The 23,595-nt window shown below is 45.6% G+C and overlaps 2 protein-coding genes and 1 long non-coding RNA gene across 3 annotated transcripts in view; 2 read left to right on the top strand and 1 right to left on the bottom strand.

Moving 5' to 3' along the window:
• The window catches only part of LOC144484829 (uncharacterized), a 153,524-nt gene that overhangs the window by 18,278 nt on the left and 111,651 nt on the right, over window positions 1–23,595 (top strand). Inside the window, exon 4 of the mRNA XM_078203191.1 lies at window positions 13,303–13,797. Coding sequence (XP_078059317.1) covers window positions 13,303–13,797 — 495 coding nt within the window. The remainder of the gene's footprint in view (window positions 1–13,302; window positions 13,798–23,595) is intronic.
• Window positions 1–23,595, top strand: part of LOC144484830 (uncharacterized) — a 124,936-nt gene that overhangs the window by 86,725 nt on the left and 14,616 nt on the right. The window lies entirely within an intron of this gene.
• On the bottom strand, window positions 4,460–7,747 carry LOC144484845 (uncharacterized). The gene is made up of 2 exons (XR_013496120.1): window positions 7,650–7,747; window positions 4,460–5,594 (listed from the first exon to the last, which is right to left on the bottom strand). It is a non-coding gene; the product is annotated as an uncharacterized LOC144484845 (long non-coding RNA).

Here is a 23,595-nt window from a genome sequence, read left to right as displayed (position 1 = left end):
GTCCTGTGGACAGACTACTCAGGAAATGGAATAGGTTGTTCAGCCCTTCAAGTCTGCTCTGTTATTCAATTAGACCCTGGTTGATCCATTAGTCCATCTGATCTTGAACAAATACCTGAATTGTTAACTCAAGCTGGTTACAGCAATTATTAACAGCAGCAGAAACACACCATAGCTATCAGAATGCACATGGGTCAGTGCAGGATGTGATTACCTGTTCAATAACTGGGGAATCTGCCTCCAGAAGACTTGTGAACTCGCTGGTGTCTCATTAGGTTTTGTGACTGAGTGAATCTGTTCCCACATATGGAGCAGGTGAACGGCCTCTCCCCGGTGTGAACTCGCTGGTGTATCAGGAGATCAGATGAGTTAGTGAATCCCTTCCCACACACGGAGCAGGTGAAAGGCCTTTCCCCAGTGTGAGCACGCTTGTGTTTCAGCAGGTGAGATGAACTGCTGAATCCCTTCATACACACAGAGCAGGTGAATGGCCGCTCCCCAGTGTGAAGTCACTGATGAGTGCGAAGGTTGAACATTCGACTAAAACTCTTCCCACACACGGTGCAGATGAACAGACTCTTCCCAGTGTGGCTGCGCTGATGTGCTTCCAGCTGGGATGGAGAACTGAATTCCTTCCCACAGTCCCCACATTCCCATGGGTTCTCTATGGTGTAGATGTCCTCGTGTTTCTCCAGGTTGGATGATTTAATGTGTGTATATTTCAAATATCCTGTAAAAGGAGTTTAGAAACATCATCACTGTCAGTACGGGATCGAAATTCAGAACAGACATTTCTACTTTCTGTGGAACATAGTTTCCTCACTTGATCCTGTAAAGCAGTAAATCCTCATCCTGAACACTTTCCCACCTCCCTGTCCTGCAACCAACTCCCACATTGAACAACCATCTCATATTTCAATGATTGTCCCGTGTTTGAGTCCAGTGTGCCAGGCTGCATGGCGTATGGGTACTGTTTCACCCATAAGATGGATCTGTGCAGCACCCTCTTCCAACTGTTCTGGCTGCCAACCAGCCCATGCCCACCCTCGCAGTTCCAGCAGCACCGCACACAATACTGCTCACCTGCTCTAACAGACTCATGAAGGATGTCCTTTCATTTTCTCTGAGAGAGTTGGTCAGCCTGGCAAACCCAGTGTGAAATATCTTCACAAATCTTTTCTCCCACTCTCTATTCTGCCTGGGTTCAGTTCTTTTGTACAGAGTCAAAATAAAATCAATCAATTATTTTCTCTCCTGGTCACTGCAGGGAGCTGCAGCTTTTTACTGGGGGTGTTGGGGCCTCCAGCGGGTGTTTGTGAATCCTCCCCGCCCACCTCCCAGGGTTTCCTTCCTTCCCAGAGATCAGAGTCCTCATTGATTTGAGGACAAAGTGTAACCTCTTATTTATTGTCCCCCTCCCCCATCCTCTGATGTGAACCATCCTCCAGTGGCTGAGCCAGGATGGGGCCGTTAACCTGGGCCTGTTCACGGGAGGGAGGGAGGGAAGGAGAAGCCCCGCAGCTGCAAACCAGGGAGCTGACAATGATTCTGAAGGGTTTGCGGATCCACAAAGTGTTTCCAAATCCTCGCAGCCACCGCCTAACGCTGACTCCGCTTCTCCGGGACAAAGGACTCTCGCTCCCGAGGCGAACAAAGGAATTGCGCATGCTCCACATTCAAACCGAGTGTCCGGCCTCATCAGCCGGAGCGGACTGCGCATGTGCCAGATCACAATGCCCCGGGGAGGGTGATTGACTGCAGCTCTGGACCAATAGGAGGAGGGGGGCGGGTCTGAAGGACCGCGGGGGGCTGGTCCTCCGACCAATCAACATGAAAGAGGGGCTCCGACTGAAGCATTGCGGGCAATGGCGACGGCGAATACTTCTTACCTCGGATCCGTAATTTGTAATCGGAAAATCGCCGACCGGTAGGTACGATGGAACCGGCGAGTGGACGGGAAGGCTTCGTAAACAGATTGTGCGGATCTGTAAACTGCCCCCAAAATTCTCCGGTTACCCCATTTGCATCGAGCGGGTCAAAGATCCCTGAGATCGGCCCACGCATTAACGACCTCCATCTTTATTGGGGGCAATATGCGGCAGTGCGCATGGGTGATCGCCATCTTTGTAGGGGGCAATATTGTCAATGAGTGGGAGGGGCTTGTTCTCCATTGTTCAGAATACCGGAACACCAAACCCAGGGACCACTTACACTGAGACATCAAATCCAGGGACCACTTACACCGAGATACCAAATCCATGAGATCATTTACACTGAGACACCAAATTTAAGCAATAATAAAAGGACATCTAAGCAAGCAGCCAATGCCACAATAAAATAAAGCTGCTTACAAACTGCGGAGAACATGTTTTTAAAAAATACATTTCTTAAAGGCACATTAGCGTCACTTTCTTGGAAACATAAAAGGTGCAATCTTCCCCAACAAAAATTCTATTTGTCAAAAGAGTCTGACGAGTTTGACTGCAATCTTCCCAAACAGGGGGTTGGAGTTTAAGAGCCGTGGGGTTATGCTGCAACTGTACAGGACCTTGGTGAGACCACATTTGGAATATTGTGTGCAGTTCTGGTCACCTCACTATAAGAAGGATGTGGAAGCGCTGGAAAGAGTGCAGAGGAGATTTACCAGGATGCTGCCTGGTTTGGAGGGTAGGTCTTATGAGGAAAGGTTGAGGGAGCTAGGGCTGTTCTCTCTGGAGCGGAGGAGGCTGAGGGGAGACTTAATAGAGGTTTATAAAATGATGAAGGGGATCGATAGAGTGAATGTTCAAAGACTATTTCCTCAGGTGGATGGAGCTATTACAAGGTGGCATAACTATAGGGTTCATGGTGGGAGATACAGGAAGGATATCAGAGGTAGGTTCTTTACGTAGAGAGTGGTTAGGGTGTGGAATGGACTGCCTGCAGTGATAGTGGAGTCAGACACTTTAGGAACATTTAAGCGGTTATTGGATAGGCACATGGAGCACACCAGGATGATAGGGAGTGGGATAGCTTGATCTTGGTTTCAGATAAAGCTCGGCACAACATCGTGGGCCGAAGGGCCTGTTCTGTGCTGTACTGTTCTATGTTCTATTGGGAGATTTGTGGGGGGTGTAGAGCTTTTGCATGCCAGGGAAGCCATCAAAATCAACAATGACAATTGAAAAGATCAGAACATTTCAAAGGCTCTCACATGCAGTACGTGTGATGGAGTTTTAATAAACAAGATTCCAAAAGGGTTAATTGATCCAGAAAATAACAGATTTCTTCTGCAATATTGTTCTACAATGGGTGGTTCACAGGAACTCCAGATGTGTGTAAAGTGAAACATTACAGTTCAATTTGTCACACCCACAAGTGGAACACTCAAACAGAACAAGCTTGCGGTTTCTTTTCTTCTCCTGTCTGAGAGAAGAAGCAAAAACCGTGCTAAATATTAATCTCTGAGTTCGATATCCAGGTCAAAGCTTCTGGTGTAAGATTTCTTATGAGTTTCGGGGCAGCCAGTGGCGAAGTAGTATTGAACAAGTAATCCAGAAACCCAAAGTCATGTTCTGGGGATCTGGGTTCGAATCCCACCATGGCAGCTGGTGGAATTTGAATTCAATAACAAAAAAATCCGGAAATAAACTTTTAATGAAACCATTGCCGATTGTCATAAAAAACTCATGTCCTTTAGGGAAGGAAATCTGCACCCTTTCCTGGTATGTTCCACATGTGACTCCAGATCCATAGCAATGTGGGTCTTTAAATGGTCCAGCAAGCCATTCAGTTCAAGGGCAATTAGGGTTGAGCAATGAGTATGGACAGAGTAAATAGTCAGAAACTGTTCCCACTCAAGAGAGCACCAAGAAGTAGGGCACAGATTCAAAGTATTTAGCAAAGGAGTAAGAGTGATGTGAGTAAAAATGTTTCACTCAGAGGTTGGTTGGAGTCTGGAACAAATTCACTGAGAAGGTCGTGGAGGCAGGTTCTATCGAGGTATTGAAAAGAAAATTAGATTGCTATCCGAAAAGAAAGAATGTGCAATGTTACGGGAATAAGGCAGGGAAGTAGGACTGGGTACAATGCCCTTTCAGAGACCCAGGACAGACTCAATGGGCTGAATGATGTCCTTCTGCGCTGTGAGGATTCTGTGTTTCTGTCAGCACAGACCCCACATCATCAGCATTGGAACTGAAACTCCCATCATTACATCAACACCAGAACCACGATGGAATTTCAGAAAACTGGGAAATCTTCCGAAAGGCAACTGATCCCAACAGGTGGGTTTCACCAAGCACCCAATGTCTTCAATAGATTGATAGGATTGATGAAAGTTCAGAGTTTAATCCGGGAAAAGATGAATCAGAGAACAGAAATAATCTTGAGCAAGAAAAGGCCCAAATAATGGCACTGTCAAAAACAGGAGATCAATCATTCTCCTCTTATTATTGGAGAAATCCAAAACACTGTGTTTGAATCAAAGCTGATTTAATCAACATTTACAAACAACATCACTGCACACACCAGCTTTCATGCTTATTAATATCAGCAGCAACAAACTCCAACTGTCAGAATGAACATGGTTCAGTCCTGGATGTGATTAACAGCAGATTCTAAATCCAATCCCTTCAGTTACTTGTGAACTCGCTGGTGCCTCAGCAGTGTGGATGAACGACTGAATCTCTTTCCACACACCGAGCAAGGAAATGGCCTCTCCCCGGTGTGAACTCGCTGGTGTGTCAGCAGGGTGGACGACTGAGTGAATCCCTTCCCACACACTGAGCAGGTGAACGGCCTCTCCCCAGTGCGACTCCTTTGGTGATTAAGTAGGTTGGACATCCAAGTGAAGCCTTTCCTACAGAAAAAGCAGGTGAAGGGCCTCTCCCTGGTGTGAGTGAGTTGGTGCATCAGCAGATCCATCTGGCTTTTAAAGTACTTCTCACAGTCAGGACATTTAAACAGTCTCTTATCAGTATGAACAAGTTGGTGTGTCAGTAGGTCGAATGAACGGGTAAATCCCTTCCCACACACGGAGCAGGGGAACAGTCTCTCCCCAGTGTGAGTGTGTTTATGGTTCAACAGATCATTTTTCCTTTTATAGTTTTTCTCACAGTCAGAACATTGGAAAGGTCTCTCCTCACTGTGGATTCGATGGTGTGACAGGAGGTGGGATGAGTTTGTGAAGTCTTTCCCACAGACGGAGCAGGTGAATGGTCTCTCCCCAGTGTGAACACGCCGGTGTCTTAGAAGGTGGGATGATTTAGTGAATCCTTTCTGACACACAGAGCAAGTGAATGGCCTCTCCCCAGTGTGACTGTGGTGATGAATATGTAACTCAGATGGGTAATCAAATCCCTTCCCACAATCTCCACATTTCCACGGTTTCTCCCCAGTGGGACAGCACTTGTGCTTTGACAGGTTTGTTGAGCGACTGAAACCTCATCCACACACAGAACATGTAAACACCTTCTCCCCATTGTGAACGGTGCTTTTTGATTCCATGTTCAGAAGTCGATGATGTTCAGGCCCTGATGAATTGAGTGACTGTCAGATCCTGATGTGATGTTTGATCTGAGTTTCCCACCTACAAATCATCCTCTTCTAATATGCTGTAAAATTAATTCAAAAAGGAGAAAAAAACAGTGATAAACACAAAGGTAGGTTGTGAAATTGAGCTGAATGAATCCGGTAATTTGTGGAGCCGGCACAAGGAAAAGTGACCACAAAAGCTGCTGGATTGTGATTAAAAACTCAAATGGTTTGCTAATGTCCTTCAATGCAGGAAACCTGCCACCCAGTCCAGATCGACACAAGAATTCAACCTTAATGGGAGGAGAAAGATAGAGACGGGTCCCCCATGCAAGGCTTCTAGAAAAAGTGAGAGGACATGGGATCCAAGGGGCTGCTGCCCTGTGGATCCAGAACTGGCTTGCCCAAAGGAGGCAGAGAGTGGGTATAGATGGGTCTTTTTCTAAATGGAGGTCGGTCACCAGTGGTGTGCCCCAGGGATCTGTTCTGGGACCCTTGCTGTTTGTCATTTTCATAAATGACCTGGATGAGGAAGCGGAGGGATGGGTTGGTAAGTTTGCCGACGACACGAAGGTTGGTGGGGTGGTGGATAGTCTGAAGGGATGTCAGAAGTTACAGAGGGACATAGATAGGATGCAGGACTGGACGGAGAAGTGGCAGATGGACTTCAACCCAGATAAATGCGTAGTGGTCCATTTTGGTAGGACAAATGGGATGAAGGAGCACAATATAAAGGGAAAGACCCTTAGTACGGTAGAGGATCAGAAGGACCTTGGGGTCCGGGTCTATAGGACTCTGAAATCGGCCCCGCAGGTGGAGGAGGTGGTTAAGAAGGCGAATGGTGTGCTGGCCTTTATCAATCGAGGGATTGAGTTTAGGAGTCCGGGGATAATGATGCAGCTATATAAGACCCTCGTCAGACCCCACTTGGAGTACTGTGCTCAGTTCTGGTCGCCTCACTATAGGAAGGATGTGGAAAAGATTGAAAGGGTGCAGAGGAGATTTACAAGGATGTTGCCTGGATTGAGTGGTATGCCTCATGAGGATAGGCTGAGGGAGCTCGGTCTTTTCTCCTTGGAGAGACGAAGGATGAGAGGAGACCTAATAGAGGCATATAAGATGTTGAGAGGCATAGATCGGGTGGACTCTCAGAGGTTTTTTCCCAGGGTGGAAATGTCTGCCACGAGAGGACACAGGTTTAAGGTGCTGGGGGGTCGGTACAGGGGAGATGTTAGGGGTAAGTCTTTCACACAGAGGGTGGTGAGCGAGTGGAATCGGCTGCCGTCAGTGGTGGTGGAGGCGAACTCAATAGGGTCTTTTAAGAGACTCCTGGATGAGTACATGGAGCTTAATAGGATGGAGGGTTATAGGTAGGTCTAGAAGGTAGGGATGTGTTCGGCACAACTTGTGGGCCGAAGGGCCTGTTTGTGCTGTAGTTTTTCTATGTTCTATGAAACAGGGAGGGAATGAACGGTAAGGACTTTATACATCTACAACTGGACAAGAACTTTGACAGAACCTGCCAAAGCACAACCTTCACCAACTCAAAGGACGCAGGAAAACTATCACCTCCAAATGTCGCTTTCAATCTCAAAACAACTTGTAATCCTGAGGTAACCTGTAACCTCCTGCATTTAAGGGGCAATTTAGCCTGGTCAATCGACCTAACCTGCACATCTTTGGGGTGTGGGAGGAAACCGGAGCACCTAAAGGAAACTCATGCAGTCACAAGGAGAACATGCAAACTCCACACAGTCACCCAAAGCTGGAATCGAACCCGGGTCCCTGGTGCTGTGAAACAGCAGTGTTGACCACTGTGCCACCCTGTGCCACTGTACTATGTTGCGCAGAAATAAGTTTTAGGATTCTGGCCGAGTGATTGTGAAGGCAGAGCAGTATACTACCAAGTCAGAATAGTGTGTGATTTTGAAGAGTAAATGCAGATAGTGAGGTTTCCACGGACAAACTGCCCTTATCCATGTTGGAGAAGAGGTGTGTAGTTTTGGAAGCTGCTGTCAAAGGAGGTTTAGCCAATTGCTGGTAATTCTAGTAATGTCCATGTTCCAGTTATTAATTTGAAATTTTTCTAAATGTAAATTTAATGAAAATCCCTGACAGAACTACTTTTTCCTTACTTGAAACACAGCTTTAAATGGTCCGTTTGTTTCTAGATTCAGTTCCATGAGCAATGCCTTCAACTAAACACAATCAAAACACTGCAACTGCTGGAAATCTGAAATGAAAAGAGAAAACGTTGTAAATACTCATCAGGTTAGACAGCATCTATGGAGACAGAAACAGAATTAATGTTTGCAGTCACTGATGCTCCTCTAATAAAACACATACCAATAGCTGCTGTTTAATGGGGCCGTGGATCCCACAATCCCCTGTGCCCCAGAAACAGCTCTATCCATCACACACATTTCCCATTATGACACTTCTGTGTCAAGAGGGCGAGCTGTTTAAAAGTCGTCAAGTTCCATTTTTGCGTGTTGATGTTCATTAAAGATACGGATCGATTTCCCCCTCATTATGTATCAATTTCAGATACTTTGGTCGAGAATTTCCATTCCCCTACTTCCTGGTGGATAATGAATGCCTTGAGTACTTAGAATCATAGAATCCTACAGTGCAGAAAGAGGCCATTTGGCCCATCGAGTCTGCACCAACCACAATCCCACCCAGGCCCTATCCACATATCCCTACATATTTACCCACTAACCTATGCATCCCGGGACACTAAGGGGCAATTTAGAATGGCCCATCAACCTAGCCCGCACATCTTTGGACTGTGGGAGGAAACCGGAGCACCCGGAGGAAACCCAGGCAGACACAGGGAGAATGTGCAAACTTCACACAGACAGCGACCCGAGCCGGGATTCGAACCCAGGTCCCTGGAGTGCTAACCACTGTGCTACCGTGCCGCCCCCTAATTTGATTCCTAATTTATTGACTGCACCCCTATCCCTAATTTTCACATCGCAGCTAAAAAAGCTCACTGTTCACAAATGAGGAGTTTCGATGGCGTGCGCTTTACCCACCATTCCTCGCGGTGGGGAATGTCCCCTATCCACAGCACGGGGGGGGGGGGGAGTTGTGCATGCGCAGTGAAGCAGTGTTTGACGCATGCGTAGCGTGGATGCTGGCAATGGGGAGAGACATTCCTCTGTCTCATCAGCAACCGGTAAGGATGCGGATACATGGAGGGAGGATTGGAACCAGCAGATGGACGGAGAGGGTTTCTAAATATCTGGTGAAGATCTCAAACCTCTAATAGTAATCCGCAGGTCCCGTGTTTGCAGCTTTGGGTCTTTTTCCCGGAACGAGGCTCAGGTTAACAGCCGCCATCTTGATTCAGCAAGGAGCGGAGCGCATGCGCTGGTGTCTTGGTGACGCAACAGTGAGTGGGTGGGGCTTCAGCGTTTTCTGCTCCCAACCGGGTCCCAGTGACCGGAATGCAGAGCAAACTGAGCAACAGGTTTTCAACAGCTTCACCCACTCCCAGGCTGCAGCTAATGTTTGCAGCCCAGAGGAATCCATGGGCCATGTATATACAGTAAGAAGTTTAACAACACCAGGTTAAAGTCCAACAGGTTTATTTGGTAGCAAAAGCCACACAAGCTTTCGAGGCTCTGAGCCCCTTCTTCAGGTGAGTGGGAATTCTGTTCACAAACAGAACTTATAAGACACAGACTCAATTTACATGAATAATGGTTGGAATGCGAATACTTACAACTAATCCAGTCTTTAAGAAACAAAACAATGGGAGTGGAGAGAGCATCAAGACAGGCTAAAAAGATGTGTATTGTCTCCAGACAAGACAGCCAGTGAAACTCTGCAGGTCCACGCAACTGTGGGAGTTACAAATAGTGTGACATAAATTCTGATTCTAGGATCGCATGATAAAGACTCAGGAGGAAAAAAGCAGAAATATTTATGTGAAATAGTGTGACATAAACCCAATATCCCGGTTGAGGCCGTCCTTGTGTGTGCGGAACCTGGCTATCAGTTTCTGCTCCGCGACTCTGCGCTGTCGTGTGTCGCGAAGGCCGCCTTGGAGAACGCTTACCCGAATATCAGAGGCCGAATGCCCGTGACCGCTGAAGTGCTCCCCAACAGGAAGAGAACAGTCTTGCCTGGTGATTGTCGAGCGGTGTTCATTCATCCGTTGTCGCAGCGTCTGCATAGTTTCCCCAATGTACCATGCCTCGGGACATCTCTTGCAACTCGGCCAACGTTGTCTACCTGATACGCTGCAAGAAAGGATGTCCCGAGGCATGGTACATTGGGGAAACTATGCAGACGCTGCGACAACGGATGAATGAACACCGCTCGACAATCACCAGGCAAGACTGTTCTCTTCCTGTTGGGGAGCACTTCAGCGGTCACGGGCATTCGGCCTCTGATATTCGGGTAAGCGTTCTCCAAGGCGGCCTTCGCGACACACGACAGCGCAGAGTCGCGGAGCAGAAACTGATAGCCAGGTTCCGCACACACAAGGACGGCCTCAACCGGGATATTGGGTTTATGTCACACTATTTCACATAAATATTTCTGCTTTTTTCCTCCTGAGTCTTTATCATGCGATCCTAGAATCAGAATTTATGTCACACTATTTGTAACTCCCACAGTTGCGTGGACCTGCAGAGTTTCACTGGCTGTCTTGTCTGGAGACAATACACATCTTTTTAGCCTGTCTTGATGCTCTCTCCACTCCCATTGTTTTGTTTCTTAAAGACTGGATTAGTTGTAAGTATTCGCATTCCAACCATTATTCATGTAAATTGAGTCTGTGTCTTATAAGTTCTGTTTGTGAACAGAATTCCCACTCACCTGAAGAAGGGGCTCAGAGCCTCGAAAGCTTGTGTGGCTTTTGCTACCAAATAAACCTGTTGGACTTTAACCTGGTGTTGTTAAACTTCTTACTGTGTTTACCCCAGTCCAACGCCGGCATCTCCACATCATGACTACCATGTATATACTCCAGAAGTTGTTTATTCCTGTTTGGCGCAAGAGTGGTAAGGGAATTGTGGCCAAGCCATGGCTTACAAGGGAAATTAGAGATAGTATCAGATTCAAGGAAGAAGCATTCAAATCGGCAAGAAAAAGCAATAGGCCCGAGGATTGGGAGCAGTTTAAAATTCAGCAAAGGAGGACCAAGGGATTGATTAAGAAGGGAAAAATGGAGTATGAAAGTAAGCGAGCAGGGAACATAAAAACTGACTGTAAAAGTTTCTATAGATATGTAAAGAGAAGAAGATTGACAAAGACAAATGTTAGAAATGGGAGAATTCATAACGGGGAATAAAGAAATGGCTGAGGGATTAAATTGGTACTTTGCTTCAGTTTTCACAAAGGAAGACGTGAATAATGTACCAGAAGTGCTGAGAGAAACATGTTTTAGTCAGGGGCTGAAGGAAATCAGCATCAGTTGAGAAGTTTTTGGGGAAATTGATGGGATTGAAGGTGGATAAATCTCCAGGTCCAGATAAGCTTCATCCCAGAGTACTTAAGGAAGTGGTCCTGGAAATAGTAGATACATTGGTGGTTATTTTCCCAAATTCTTTGGAATCGGTAATAGTTCCAAGAGATTGGAGGGTAGCTAATGTAAACCCACTATTCAAAAAGGGAGGGAGAGAGAAAACAGGGAACTATAGACCAGTGAGCCTAACATTGGTACTGGGGAAGTTGCTGGTGTCTCTTATCAAGGATTTCACAACTCGGCATTTGGAAGACAGTGGTATAATCAGATAAAGACAGCATGGATTTACAAAAGGGAAATCATGCTTGACGAATCTATTGGAATTTTGTAAGGATGTAAGTAGTAGAGTTGACCGAGGAGAACCAGTGGATGTGGTTTATTTAGACTTTCAGAAGGCTTTCGACAAGGTCTCACATAACAGACTGCTATGTAAAGTTAAAGCACGTAGGATTGCTGGTAATGTCTTGAGATGGATAGAAAGCTGGTTCGCATATAAGAAGCAAAGAGCTGACATAAATGAGTCTTTTCCATGGTGCCGGTGTCCTTGTGTCTCTCTCGGTTAAACAACCTGTTCAAGCCTTGTCCACACAAAGACCTTGTGTATTGTTTCTCAGTGAGGGAATCAAAGTTTATGGGGCAAGGTGGAAAAGTGGAGCTGGGGATTATATCAGATCAGCCATGATCTTATTGAATGAGATCAAACAGTGTCATCACTGATCAGTCAAGAGGTGTTGCGGACCAGGCCCAATTTAAGATCATTAATCAGACTCACAATGTGGCCCACTTATGCTGACTAGAAGATCCATATATCCCGACTCGGGGTCTGGTTCACTCCAGGCAAAAGCAACTTTCCAGGAAGTCTTGCTACAGCTGTACAAGGGCTTGTTAAGAACACACCTTGAGTATTCTGTACAGTTTTGGACTTCTTCCTTCAGGAAAGATATACTGGCATTGGAAGCAGTTCATAGAAAGTTCACAAGGCTGATTCCTGGGGTGAAGGGTTGTCTTATGAGGAAATGCAGAGCATGTTGAATCTTAACTCAGTGGAGTTTAAAAGAAAAAGTAGTGACATTATTGAAACAAATAGGATTTTGAGGGGGTTTGGCAGGGAGCTGCTAGGTGGATGTTTTCTCTCATGAGGAAATCTACAACAGTTTAAATAGATGGAGATGAGGAGGAGTTTCTTCTCTCAGAGGGTTGTTAGTCTTTGGAATTCTGTTCCACAGAGAGCAGCGAAGGCTGGCTCATTGAATGTATTCAAGGCTGAGTTGGACAGATTTTTGACCAACAGGAGAGTCAAGAGGAATGGGTAACTGGCAGGAAAGTGCAGTTAAAGCCAGATCAGGTCAGCCATGGTCTCACTGAATTGCAGAGCAAGCTTGATGAAGTAAATGGCCTCCTTTTTACTCCCATTTCTTATGATCTCTGACTCCAGGACAGCAAACAATGAGCATGGATCTGGGAGCGTGTATATTAGGTACAGCAGAGTGAGAATGGAGGGAGTGTGTGTGGAATGGAGATTTACAGATTTTGGGGAATGAGAGAGGAAAGAATGTTCCATGGAAACTAGAATTGTCTGTTCTGAATGTCTATCCTGTACTGATACTAATGATCTTTGTAAACTCCTTCTCCAGAATATTAGAAGGCGAGGATTTGCCTCAACTCAAGATCTGACAGAATCTGCAATTCACTTGACCTGAATATCATCGGACATTGAATCTAAAAGCAGAAATATTGGTTGTTCTGTCTGCTTCAAACTTCAATGTGATTGGAAAAGCACCGAGATGTACACACACCCAAGTGAGAGTGTTCCGGTGCACTGACTGGAGAAAGCTTTAACTCGCTATACAGCTCCACAAACACATTAGACCGTTCACAGCGTGCAGAGACTGTACAGGTGTTCTGTGTGTGGACGAGGCTTCAACTGACCATCCAACCTGGAGAGACACAAGGACACCAGCGCCATGGAAAAACCATGGAAATGTGGGGACTGTGGGAAGAGATTCCAATCCCCGTCTGCACTCGAGAAACATCGACGCAGCCACACTGGGGAGCGCCCATTCACCTGCTCCAAATGTGGGAAGGGATTCACTCACTCATCGGCCCTCCTGACACATCAGCGAGTTCACACTGGGGAAAGGCCGTTCATCTGCTTTGTGTGTGGAAAGCGATTCTGTGATTCATCGGCCTTATTGGCACACCAGCATGTTCACACTGGGGAGAGGCCATTCACCTGCTCTCAGTGTGGGAAGGGATTCACTCGGTTGTCTAACCTGCAGACACCAGCGAATTCACTCTGGGGAGAGACCGTTCACCTGCTCTGACTGTGGGAAAGGATTCACTGATTCATCCAACCTGCTTACGCACCAGCGAATTCACACGGGGGAGAAGCCGTTCACCTGTTCTGACTGTGGGAAAGGATTCACTAATTCCTATAACCTGCTGAGACACCAGCGGATTCATACTGGCGAGAGGCCATTAACCTGCCCTGCTTGTGGGAAGGGATTCATTAATTCCTACAACTTGCTGATACACCAGCGAGTTCACACTGGAGAGAGGCCATTCCCCTGCTCTGTGTGTGGGAAGGGATTCACTCAGTCATCCAACTTGCTGACACACCAACGAGTTCACTCTGGAGAGAGGCCGTTCACATGCACTGAGTGTGGGAAGGGATTCACTCAGTTATCCCAGCTAATAACACACCAGCGAGTTCACACCGGGGAGAGACCATTCGCCTGCTCTGTGTGTGGGAAGCAATTCACCCAGTCATCTAGCCTGCTAATGCACCAGCGAGTTCATAAGTTGGATTCTGTTGTTATTGCTGCTGTTAATCACATCCAGGACTGAACCATGTTCATTCTGACAGTTGGTGAAGTGGGAGGGTTGGAGGGTTTCTTTCTGCTGGACTGGCCGATCTCACAACTTTGCTTCCAGTGGGCTGATGCTCTTTGAGCCTGGGAGAGCACATTTCCACTGAAATGATTCACAAAAACTGACAAATTCATTAATTTTATCCTGGATAGTAAATAATGCTTTTCTTACCACTACAGCTAGATCCAAACTAAATATGTTTGTCTCAGTTCCATTGAATCTGTACCCAGTGCATCCATGTCCTAAATGGAGATCACTAATTTGGCAGAGTTCCCAGTGTTGTGTAACCCTGGTTTTAAACAAGTTGAACATAATCTTCCTGCTTTTCAATTCTATCCCTCTGGAATGGAACCCTATCTATGGGCCCGACACTTTAGGAAAGATGTGAAGTTCTGAGAGAGGGTGCAGAGGGGATTTACGGGAAGGAAACCAGGAATGAGGGACTTCAGTTAGTTGGAGAGGCTGGAGTAGCTGAAATTATTCTCTTTAGATCACACAGTAATTGGGACAGGCCATTTGGCCTATTGAGTCCAGGCCAACTTTGTAGAAAAAACATTCCGTCCCATTGCCCTGTTCTAGTGCCATAATCTGCAGATTTATTCCCCTCAAGCGTCCATCCAATTTCCTTTTGGTATCGTTCAGTCTCTGCTTCCACCCCCTCATATTCAGCGAGTTTCAGTTCATTATCAGGGTCTGTGATAAAATGTTCTTCCTTACATCCCCTCTGCATCTCTTCGCCAAACCTTAAATCTGTGCCACCTCATCCTTGTACAACCAGCCAATGGCAACAGCTTTTCTTTCTCTGTCTGATCTAAACCTGTCATAAATTTCTACACCTCTATCGAATCTATCAAACCAAGAGAAATGTTTGTCTCTTCCAAATTTCAGACCTGGACATGACTGTGATGGATTTTGTAAATTTATTTTGTAGTGTATTGGAAAAGAAGTTGCAGGCAGTAACTCAAACTAGATCTCACATCAAAATCTGACTGAGTCACTATTCAACAGGACCTGGATATTGAGTTCCAGGTCATTACCACTCACTGTGTAAATGTTTTTTCCTCCAACCTCCTCTGTAGATCTTGCTCAAAATCTTAAAACTGTGTCCGAAGCTGATGAGAACAGCTTTTCTTTATCTATCTTCTAAAATCTGTTATAAATGTGTACACCTTCATCAAATCTCCCCTCAATCTACTTTGTTCCAAGGAGAACAACCCCAGTTTCTCCAGCCTAACATTGTTGTTAAAACCCCTCATCCCTGGTATTATTCTGGTAAATCTCCTCTGCACCTTCTCAAGGGCCCTCACTTCCTAAAGTGTGGTGATCAGAAATGGACTCACGACTCAAGTTGGGGTCTAACTGGTCCCAGAGGAAACCAATGCAGACAGGAGCATAACATACAAACTCCACACAGTCACCAAAGGCCAGAATTGAACTGGCAGTGTGAGGCAGCAGTGCTAACCACTGTGCCAAAAGCAGGAGGTAATTTGATCCATTGTGCTTATGCCAGCTATCCGATTAATCCCATCGCTCTGCAATTTTCTTAGCGTTTACCCATTTGAAGCCCCCTCCCTTTATCTGCAGTGACAAAGTTTAATAATAAAACCCCAGTCTAAATAACATGTATCTGACTGACAAATGTTGAAGTGTTTGTTTGGAGCCACAAGTTTCAAGTTTCCATTTGAGCTTCGGGAACCTTTCTGCCCGTCTTGCTTCTTGTGTCAATGACAGCCGGGCGACAGAGCTGAGGGCTGAATTTAGCTGAGAATAACAGGGCCTGAGTCCCAGTTGGGAACCTGGGTGTCACACTAAGAGTGAGGCAAAAGGTGCTGGGGAACTGACTGGAAAAGGCCTTTAACTAATTGGGGCATGGGAGGGGTGACTGGGTCATGGTGATATGACCCCCAGGGTTCAGTGTCCCTGTGTCCAAAGCAAGGGACCATGGGAACAGATTACAGAGGAGCTGAAGAGAAACATTGTTCACACCTTTTTACCCTTGGCTTTGATCTGAAATAATTTTGTGTTTTTAACCATGTTCTGCTTCATGAATAAACTCTCAGGAATAACATTTTATTTAGCTGGGCTTTTCATGACTAAGTTTATGTATTTTAGAGAAAGCGGGTGAAAGGGGTTGGCAGGCTCATTCTCACCTTCGAAGGTAATTGGTAAAGAGGGTGAGGAGGGAGATGAGATTGTATTTTTTTGAGGCACCAAACACACACAGCTCGGTGTATGGAACCAGTAGAAATGGCAGAGGTGCTCAATGAGTATTTTGCCTCGGTTTTCACAGAGGAGAAGGACCTGGGTGGATGTACTGTGGGCTTGCGGTGGACTGAAAGGATTGAGTATGTGGACTTTAAGAAAGAGGTTGTGCTGGAATCTTTGAATGCCATCAAGATAGATAAGTCGCCGGATCCGGATGGGATGTACCCCAGGTTACTGTGGGAGGCGAGGGAAGAGATTGCAGAGTCCCTGACGATTTTTGCGTCGTCGATGGAGACGGGAGAGGTGCCGGAGGATTGGAGGATTGCGGATGTGGTTCCTATTTTCAAGAAGGGGAATAGGGATAGCCCAGGAAATTACCGACCGGTGAGTCTAACCTCAGTGGTTGGTAAACTGATGGAGAAGATCCTGAGGGACAGGATATATGAGCATTTAGAGAGGTTTAGTATGCTCAAGAATACTCAGCATGGCTTTGTCAAGGGCAGATCATGCCTTACGAGCTGGTGGAGTTCTTCGAAAATGTGACTAAACACATTAACGAAGGGAAGGCGGTAGATGTGGTTTATATAGATATTAGCAAGGCGTTCGATAAGGTCCCCCATGCAAGGCTTCTAGAAAAAGTGAGAGGGCATGGGATCCAAGGGGCAGCTGCCCAGTGGATCCAGAAATTGCTTGCCCAAAGGAGGCAGAGAGTGGGTATAGATGGGTCTTTTTCTAAATGGAGGTCGGTCACCAGTGGTGTGCCCCAGGGATCTGTTCTGGGACCCTTGCTGTTTGTCATTTTCATAAATGACCTGGATGAGGAAGCGGAGGGATGGGTTGGTAAGTTTGCCGACAACACGAAGGTTGGTGGGGTTGTGGATAGTCTGGAGGGATGTCAGAAGTTACAGAGGGACATAGATAGGATGCAAGACTGGGCGGACAAGTGGCAGATGGACTTCAACCCAGATAAATGCGTAGTGGTCCATTTTGGCAGGTCAAATGGGATGCAGGAGTACAATATAAAGGGAAAGACTCTTAGTACTGTAGAGGATCAGAAGGACCTTGGGGTCTGGGTCCATGGGACTCTGAAAGCAGCCCCGCAGGTGGAGGAGGTAGTTAAGAAGGCGTATGGTGTGCTGGCCTTTATCAATCGAGGGATTGAGTTTAGGAGTCCGGGGATAATGCTGCAGCTATATTAGACCCTCGTCAGACCCCACATGGAGTACTATGCTCAGTTCTGGTTGCCTCACTATAGGATGGATGTGGAAAAGATTGAAAGGGTGCAGAGGAGATTTACAAGGATGTTGCCTGGATTGAGTGGCATGCCTTATGAGGATAGGCTGAGGGAGCTTGGTCTTTTCTCTTTGGAGAGACGAAGGATGAGAGGAGACCTATAGAGGTGTATAAGATGTTGAGAGGCATAGATCGGGTGGACTCTCAGAGGCTTTTTCCCAGGGTGGAAATGTCTGCTACAAGAGGACACCAGTTTAGGGTGCTGGGGGGTAGGTACAGGGGAGATGTTAGGGGTAAGTGTTTGACACACTTCTGTTAAAATCCTGGTTGATTTGTACAAATAGAAAATCACTCTCTTTCTCTTCTTCTGCTTCCAATCCTCTCTCCCTCTTCTCCCCTCATAGAGATCATAATCTTGTCTCGGCTCAGATGGGGGTCAGCTTCCCTTCCCTGAAGGTTATTAATGAGCCAGTTGGGTTTTTAACAATCCAGCAGTTTCCATGCTCACTTTTTCCTTGTGCCAGCCCCAAAAATTGCCATATTTATTCAGCTCAATTTCACAACCTGCCTTTGTGTTTTGTGGATTCTCTCACTTTTTTTTCTGTTTTAAATTCACTTGACAGGGTCTTAGAAGGGGTGGTTTTGCAACAGGGAAACCGGAAACCAAACATCATATCGGGATCTGACAAAGTTGCCCAAATTATTGGAACTGAATATCATCAAATTTTGAACATGGAAAGAAAAAAATCCTTGTTCATACTGGTGGGAAATCGTACATGTGTTCTGTGTGTGGACGAGGCTTCAGCCAATCTTCTGGCCTGTCGAGACACAAGCGTATTCACACTGGTGAGAAACTGTGGAAATGTGGGGACTGTGAGGAGGCATTTGGTTACCCGTCTGAGCTGGAAACTCAGTGACGCATTCACCTGCTTTATATGTGGGAAGGGATTCACTCGGTTATCAAACTTGCTGACGCACCAGCGAGTTCACACTGGAGAGAAGCTGTTCACCTGCTCCGTGTGTGATTCATCCAACTGGCTGAAACACCAGCGAGTTCATACTGGGGAGAGACCATTCACCTGTTCTGAATGTGGGAGAGGATTCACCCATTTATCCACCTTGCTGAGACACCAGCGAGTTCACATTGACGAGAGACCTTATAAATACCCGGAATGTGGGAAGTGCTATAAAGGTTCCTGGGAACTTACGTCCCCTCAAAGTGTTCACACTGAAGAGAGACTGTTCAGGTGCTCTCACTATGGGACTGGGTTCAGGCAATCATCTCAACTCACTGGACACCAGTGTATTGACACTGGGGAGAGGCCATTCACTTGCTCTGAGTGTGGGAAGGACTTTATGCAGTCATCCACCCATCTGAGACATCAGCGGGTTCACACTAAAGACAGACTTTTCAAAGGTCCAGACTGTGGGAAGTGCTATAAAGGTTCTGAGGAACTGATGTCCCACCAACATCTTCACAATGATGAGAGACCATTCAGGTGCTCTCACTGCGGGAGTGGGTTCAGACGATCATCACCCCTCACTGTCCACCAGCGCACTCACATGGGGAGAAACCATTCACCTGCTCCAAGTGTGGGAAGGGATTCATTCAGAAATCTCACTTGCTGAAACACCAACGAGTTCACAAGTAACTACATTGATTGGATTTTCCTGTTAATCTCATCCACGACAACCATCTTCAGTGGAGTCTGTTTCTGTTCATGTGAATAAACTCCAGGCCTGTTACAGTTAATATTGTTGATCAAAGGAAAATAAATCAGTTTTGTCTGAAGCACACAGTGCGGTAAATCTTTTTAATTTCTCATTCATGTTAATTTCTTTGGAAGGGCTCTCCCTCTCCCCTGTCTCCTTCCATCCTCACCTCCAGTAACAAGTGTGAGGAGCTCATGGAGCTTCTTTGTCACTCAGATTGAGACAAATTGATCAACTACCTCTGCTGCTTCCCTTCCTTCCATTAGCCCATTGAGCCAGACTTTATAGAAAGTTCCTCATCCAAGTCCTAACCCCAGGTTTCTCCAGTTTCTATCCTATATCTCACTTATGCCCTCTCAGAGCACATACTGTCTTCTGTTGTATTGACCCTATTCCCACTAAACCACCGAGCACCCACCTTTCCCGTGTTAGCTGATACTGTTTGCAGCTCTCAATCTCTTTTAATCTCTTTTAATTCTGTCCCTCCTCCCTTCAAATTCACCACCATCACCCATCCTAAAAAATCAATCTGTGACCACACCGTTCTCGCCAACAACCGCTCCATCTCATATCACTTTTCTCTCCCAAGTCCCTGAACTCGGAGTCCCTCTGGGATCTATCCATGGCCCCTCCTATCTCTCATCTACATGCTGCCACTATGTTATATCATTCAAAAGCACCGTGTTTGTTTTCACATGCACACTGGCAATGCCCAGTTCTATCATAGAGTCCATGCAGTGCAGAAGGAGGCCATTTGGCCCATCGAGTCTGCACCAACTCAGAGAGCATTTTATCAAAATTCATTGATTGTGACAAGGCAAGTTGACAAAGCTGTTTTTTTAAAAAAGCTAATGGGGTCCTCAGTTTATGAATGGAGGTATGGAGTGCAAAGCAGGGAGTTATCCTGAATCTTTATAAATTACTGATTACCCAGCAGTGAGGAAAATTGATCAGGTACACCCTGCATACAAAAAGCAGGACAAATGCTACCCGGCCAATTATTGGTGCATTCAACCTCCCTTGATCATCAGTAAAGTGATGAAAGGGGATATCTGCTGTTAAGTGGCACTTGCTTCAGAAGAAACTACTCACTGATGGTCAGTTTGGGTTCTGCAAGGGTCACTGAGTTCCTGATCTCATTACAGCCTTGGTTCAAACATGGAGAAAAGAGCTGAACTGCCTCATAGAGGTGAAAGTACCTTATTGTATCAGCTGATGTTACTACTGGCAATGTCAGATTCCAGGATGGAAGATGGCTTGATAGATCCTCACTATTATTTTGTTTAGATAGCTGGATGAGCAGACAGAGATTTTTGGTAAACTTTTATTAAACAAGAAAACATTAAGTAGAATTAACTCTCCTTCACCCCAGCAATACCTTGACAGATATAAACAGATTTCTACCATTACACAAGTTACAAACTTTATCTTACACTCAAATATTCTCAGTAAGTTCACAGTCCATGCAAACCAATCGGTGAAATGTGGCCAGACACCCCACACTCTGAAACCAAGTGACAGATGTCACCGAATACAACTTCTCTGGATTTCTCATCATTTCCCCAGATGGTTGTCAAACTGTGAGCCAACTGATCTCACTGAAATTCTGTCTTCCACATGAGCATTTCCAATCCCACACTCTCGAAGATGACACTTTGGAATCTTCTCCTATACAATTCTTTCTATTGGATGCCTTCACCAAGGATCCACCGCCAGGATTTCAACTTCTTTCTGTATTCGTCTGGCCTCGATCTCCATGTGCATTCAAGCTTCCAAACAATCTCTCAGGTACCCAACCACGCTAACAGAACACACTTGTTTCACAGGCTAGATTCAGGTGTCAGCAACTTTTTGATCACCTCGGATCCCAAAAGGCCAGTATACAGGAACAGCAAGTAATTAGGAAAGCTCATAGAATGTTATTGTTCATAGTGAGGGAAAGTGATTACAAAAGTAGGGAGGTTATGCTCCAGTTGTACACACAATTGGTGAGACCACATCTGGAGTGTTGTGCACAGTATTGGTCTCCCTACTTAAGGAAAGATGTAAATGTATTGGAAGCAGTTTTGAGAAGGTTTTCTAGACTAATACCAGGAATAGACAGGTTGTCTGATGAGGAAATGTTGGACAGGGTCAGCTTGTATCCACTAGAGTTTAGAAGAGTAAGAGGTGATTAGATCAAAACCTGAGGGTCTTGACAGGGTGGATGTGGAGAGAATGTTTTCTTTTAATGGAGAATCTAGACCTGGCAGGGGTGGAGCATATGTTTACAAATAAGAGTTTGCTCATCTATGACCAAGATTACTAATGTTTTCTCGAAGAGGGCTGTGAGTCTCTGGAACTCTTCCTCAAAAGACAGTGGAAGCATTGTCTTTGAATAAGTTAAAAGCACAGTCAAATAGAATCTTGATTTATGAGGGACTGAAAAGTTATTAGGAGTAGCCAGGACTGTGGGGTTGAGGCTAAAATCAGATCTGCCATGATCTTATTGAATTGTGGAGCAGGTTGGAGGGACTGAGTAGCCTACTCCTAGTTCATTCGTTCATATATTCTTATGTCTCTTTCCCTGGAAATCTCTCTCTCTCTTGGGAATGTGCATCACTCAACTTTTCCATTCGCACTGATGATTGAAATCTTTTTGAACAGGGCATCATTGTTCCCCTGACATTTGATCACTGATGATAGTCGTGTCCAAATGAACCAAGATATTTCTGACTGAAAATCCTTCCATTCTAATCCCTTGTAAATAAAAACATCTATCAAAGCAATGAATGTAAGCACAGGATAGAAATTTGAAACTGATATTCTGGTTGTCACATAACCTTCTCCTCCCTTTCTGGAAAGCATTCTTTCTGGTTGTATCACAACTTGATATTGCTCCTGCTCTGTCCAAGACCACAAGAAACTACAAAGGGTCATGAAAGACCAAATCCATCATGCAAACCAGCCTCCTATCCATTGACTATGTCTACATTTCCCACTGTCTTAGAAAAGCAGCCAGCGTAATCAAGGACCCCACGCACCCTGGACATTCTTTCTTCCACCTTCTTCCATCGGGAAAAAGATATAAAGGTCTGAGAACATGTATAACCAAATCGAGAACAGCTTCTTCCCTGAGGCCATCAAACTTTTGAATGGAACTACCTCACATTAATTTGATCTTTCTCTATATCCTAGCTATGACTGTAATACTACATTCTGCACCCTCCTCTTTCCTTCTCTTTGTCAGTAAAACGTACAAGAAACAAACTTCTCACTGTCTACTAATACATGTGACAATAATAAATCAAATTTAATCAAATTTCAAACTTTAAACATCTGCCTCCTCCCTATCAATTGTAAGCCTAATTCTTTTGACCATCCTCCTTATTTTTCCCCAGTTCTCCCCCAAGGACGCTGCTGACTCTGGGGTTCAGTTTCACATTGAGCTATTCCACTCCCCAATATGTCACCCAGGTGTCTAAATTTTTACACCTGAATTTTGCTAAGGCGGCTTCGCTATCAATTCCAGTGACTACCCAGATGTACATCATATCTGGATGGGGTCACTTCGCCTCCTCCCCATCCCATCCATCGCAGTCCCAGGTGTTTGGAGACTGGGCTCCGGCCGAGTAATGGCGGCCGCGGCTCCCACAATCCCCCGCGCTGAGGAAATCGCTCTATTCGCCGGGTGGGACTGCGCATGATGAACCCAGAGAAGTGCTGCGCATGTGCGGAGGATAGCGTTTCCCATTGGCCAACAACTGAGAGCGACCGAGGTCAAAGTGTCTCCCACTCACTTCCGCTGCACCACTGTCTTCATGAGGGGTATTGACCAATGGGAAGAATTGGAGGACCGGAAGGACACTGGTCCTCCAGCCAATCAGAGTGCGGGCTTTGTGACAATGCAGATTGGATTTCAGACAGACTGAAACCTCTTTCTACATGTCAGTAAAACACTTTGTTTTCTTCTCTCCTTCTTTTTCTCATTCTGGGGTTAAATTGGGGACTTGCAGCAACTGAAGGGAAAGGAAGTGAATTCAGGGAGCTGCAGACTCTGGAAAGGTTGGCCCAGGTATCTCTCTCCCTCTTAAAGACATTGCCATCCTTTGCTTCCTCAACTTGTCACATTTATTTGTCTGGTTAAGAGGATGGTCTCTTTCCTAATGTTCACAATTTAAAGGAGTGATTTCCCGAGGAAATAGCTGAAATTTAAGGGGCAGTAAATTAATATAGGACAGAGATGTGTGCAGTCTTGTAATATGGTACAAATTAGATATATTATGCATGGTCCAGTAATAAAGTTCATTTTTTATTATTTTTAGTTTTGTTAATACTGTAACTAAGTAGTTTATTTTCAGTAATCGGGTTATTGTATCACACAAGGAGTCCATTCAGCAACTCAAGTCCATGCTAACTATCTGTAGAGCCAACTAGTCAGTCCCATTCCCCCATAAGTTCATAAGATAGAGGAGCATAATTAGGCTATTTGGCCCATTGAGTCCGCTCCGCCATTCAATCATGGCTGATATGCTCCTCATCCCGTCTGTATCCCTGTTCCCCTGCCAGTCTATTTTGACTGCCCATCTAATTTCATT

Source organism: Mustelus asterias, unplaced genomic scaffold (assembly GCF_964213995.1).
Source record: "Mustelus asterias unplaced genomic scaffold, sMusAst1.hap1.1 HAP1_SCAFFOLD_129, whole genome shotgun sequence".
NCBI lineage: Eukaryota > Metazoa > Chordata > Chondrichthyes > Carcharhiniformes > Triakidae > Mustelus > Mustelus asterias.
This window is presented reverse-complemented; position numbering and strand designations above follow the sequence as displayed.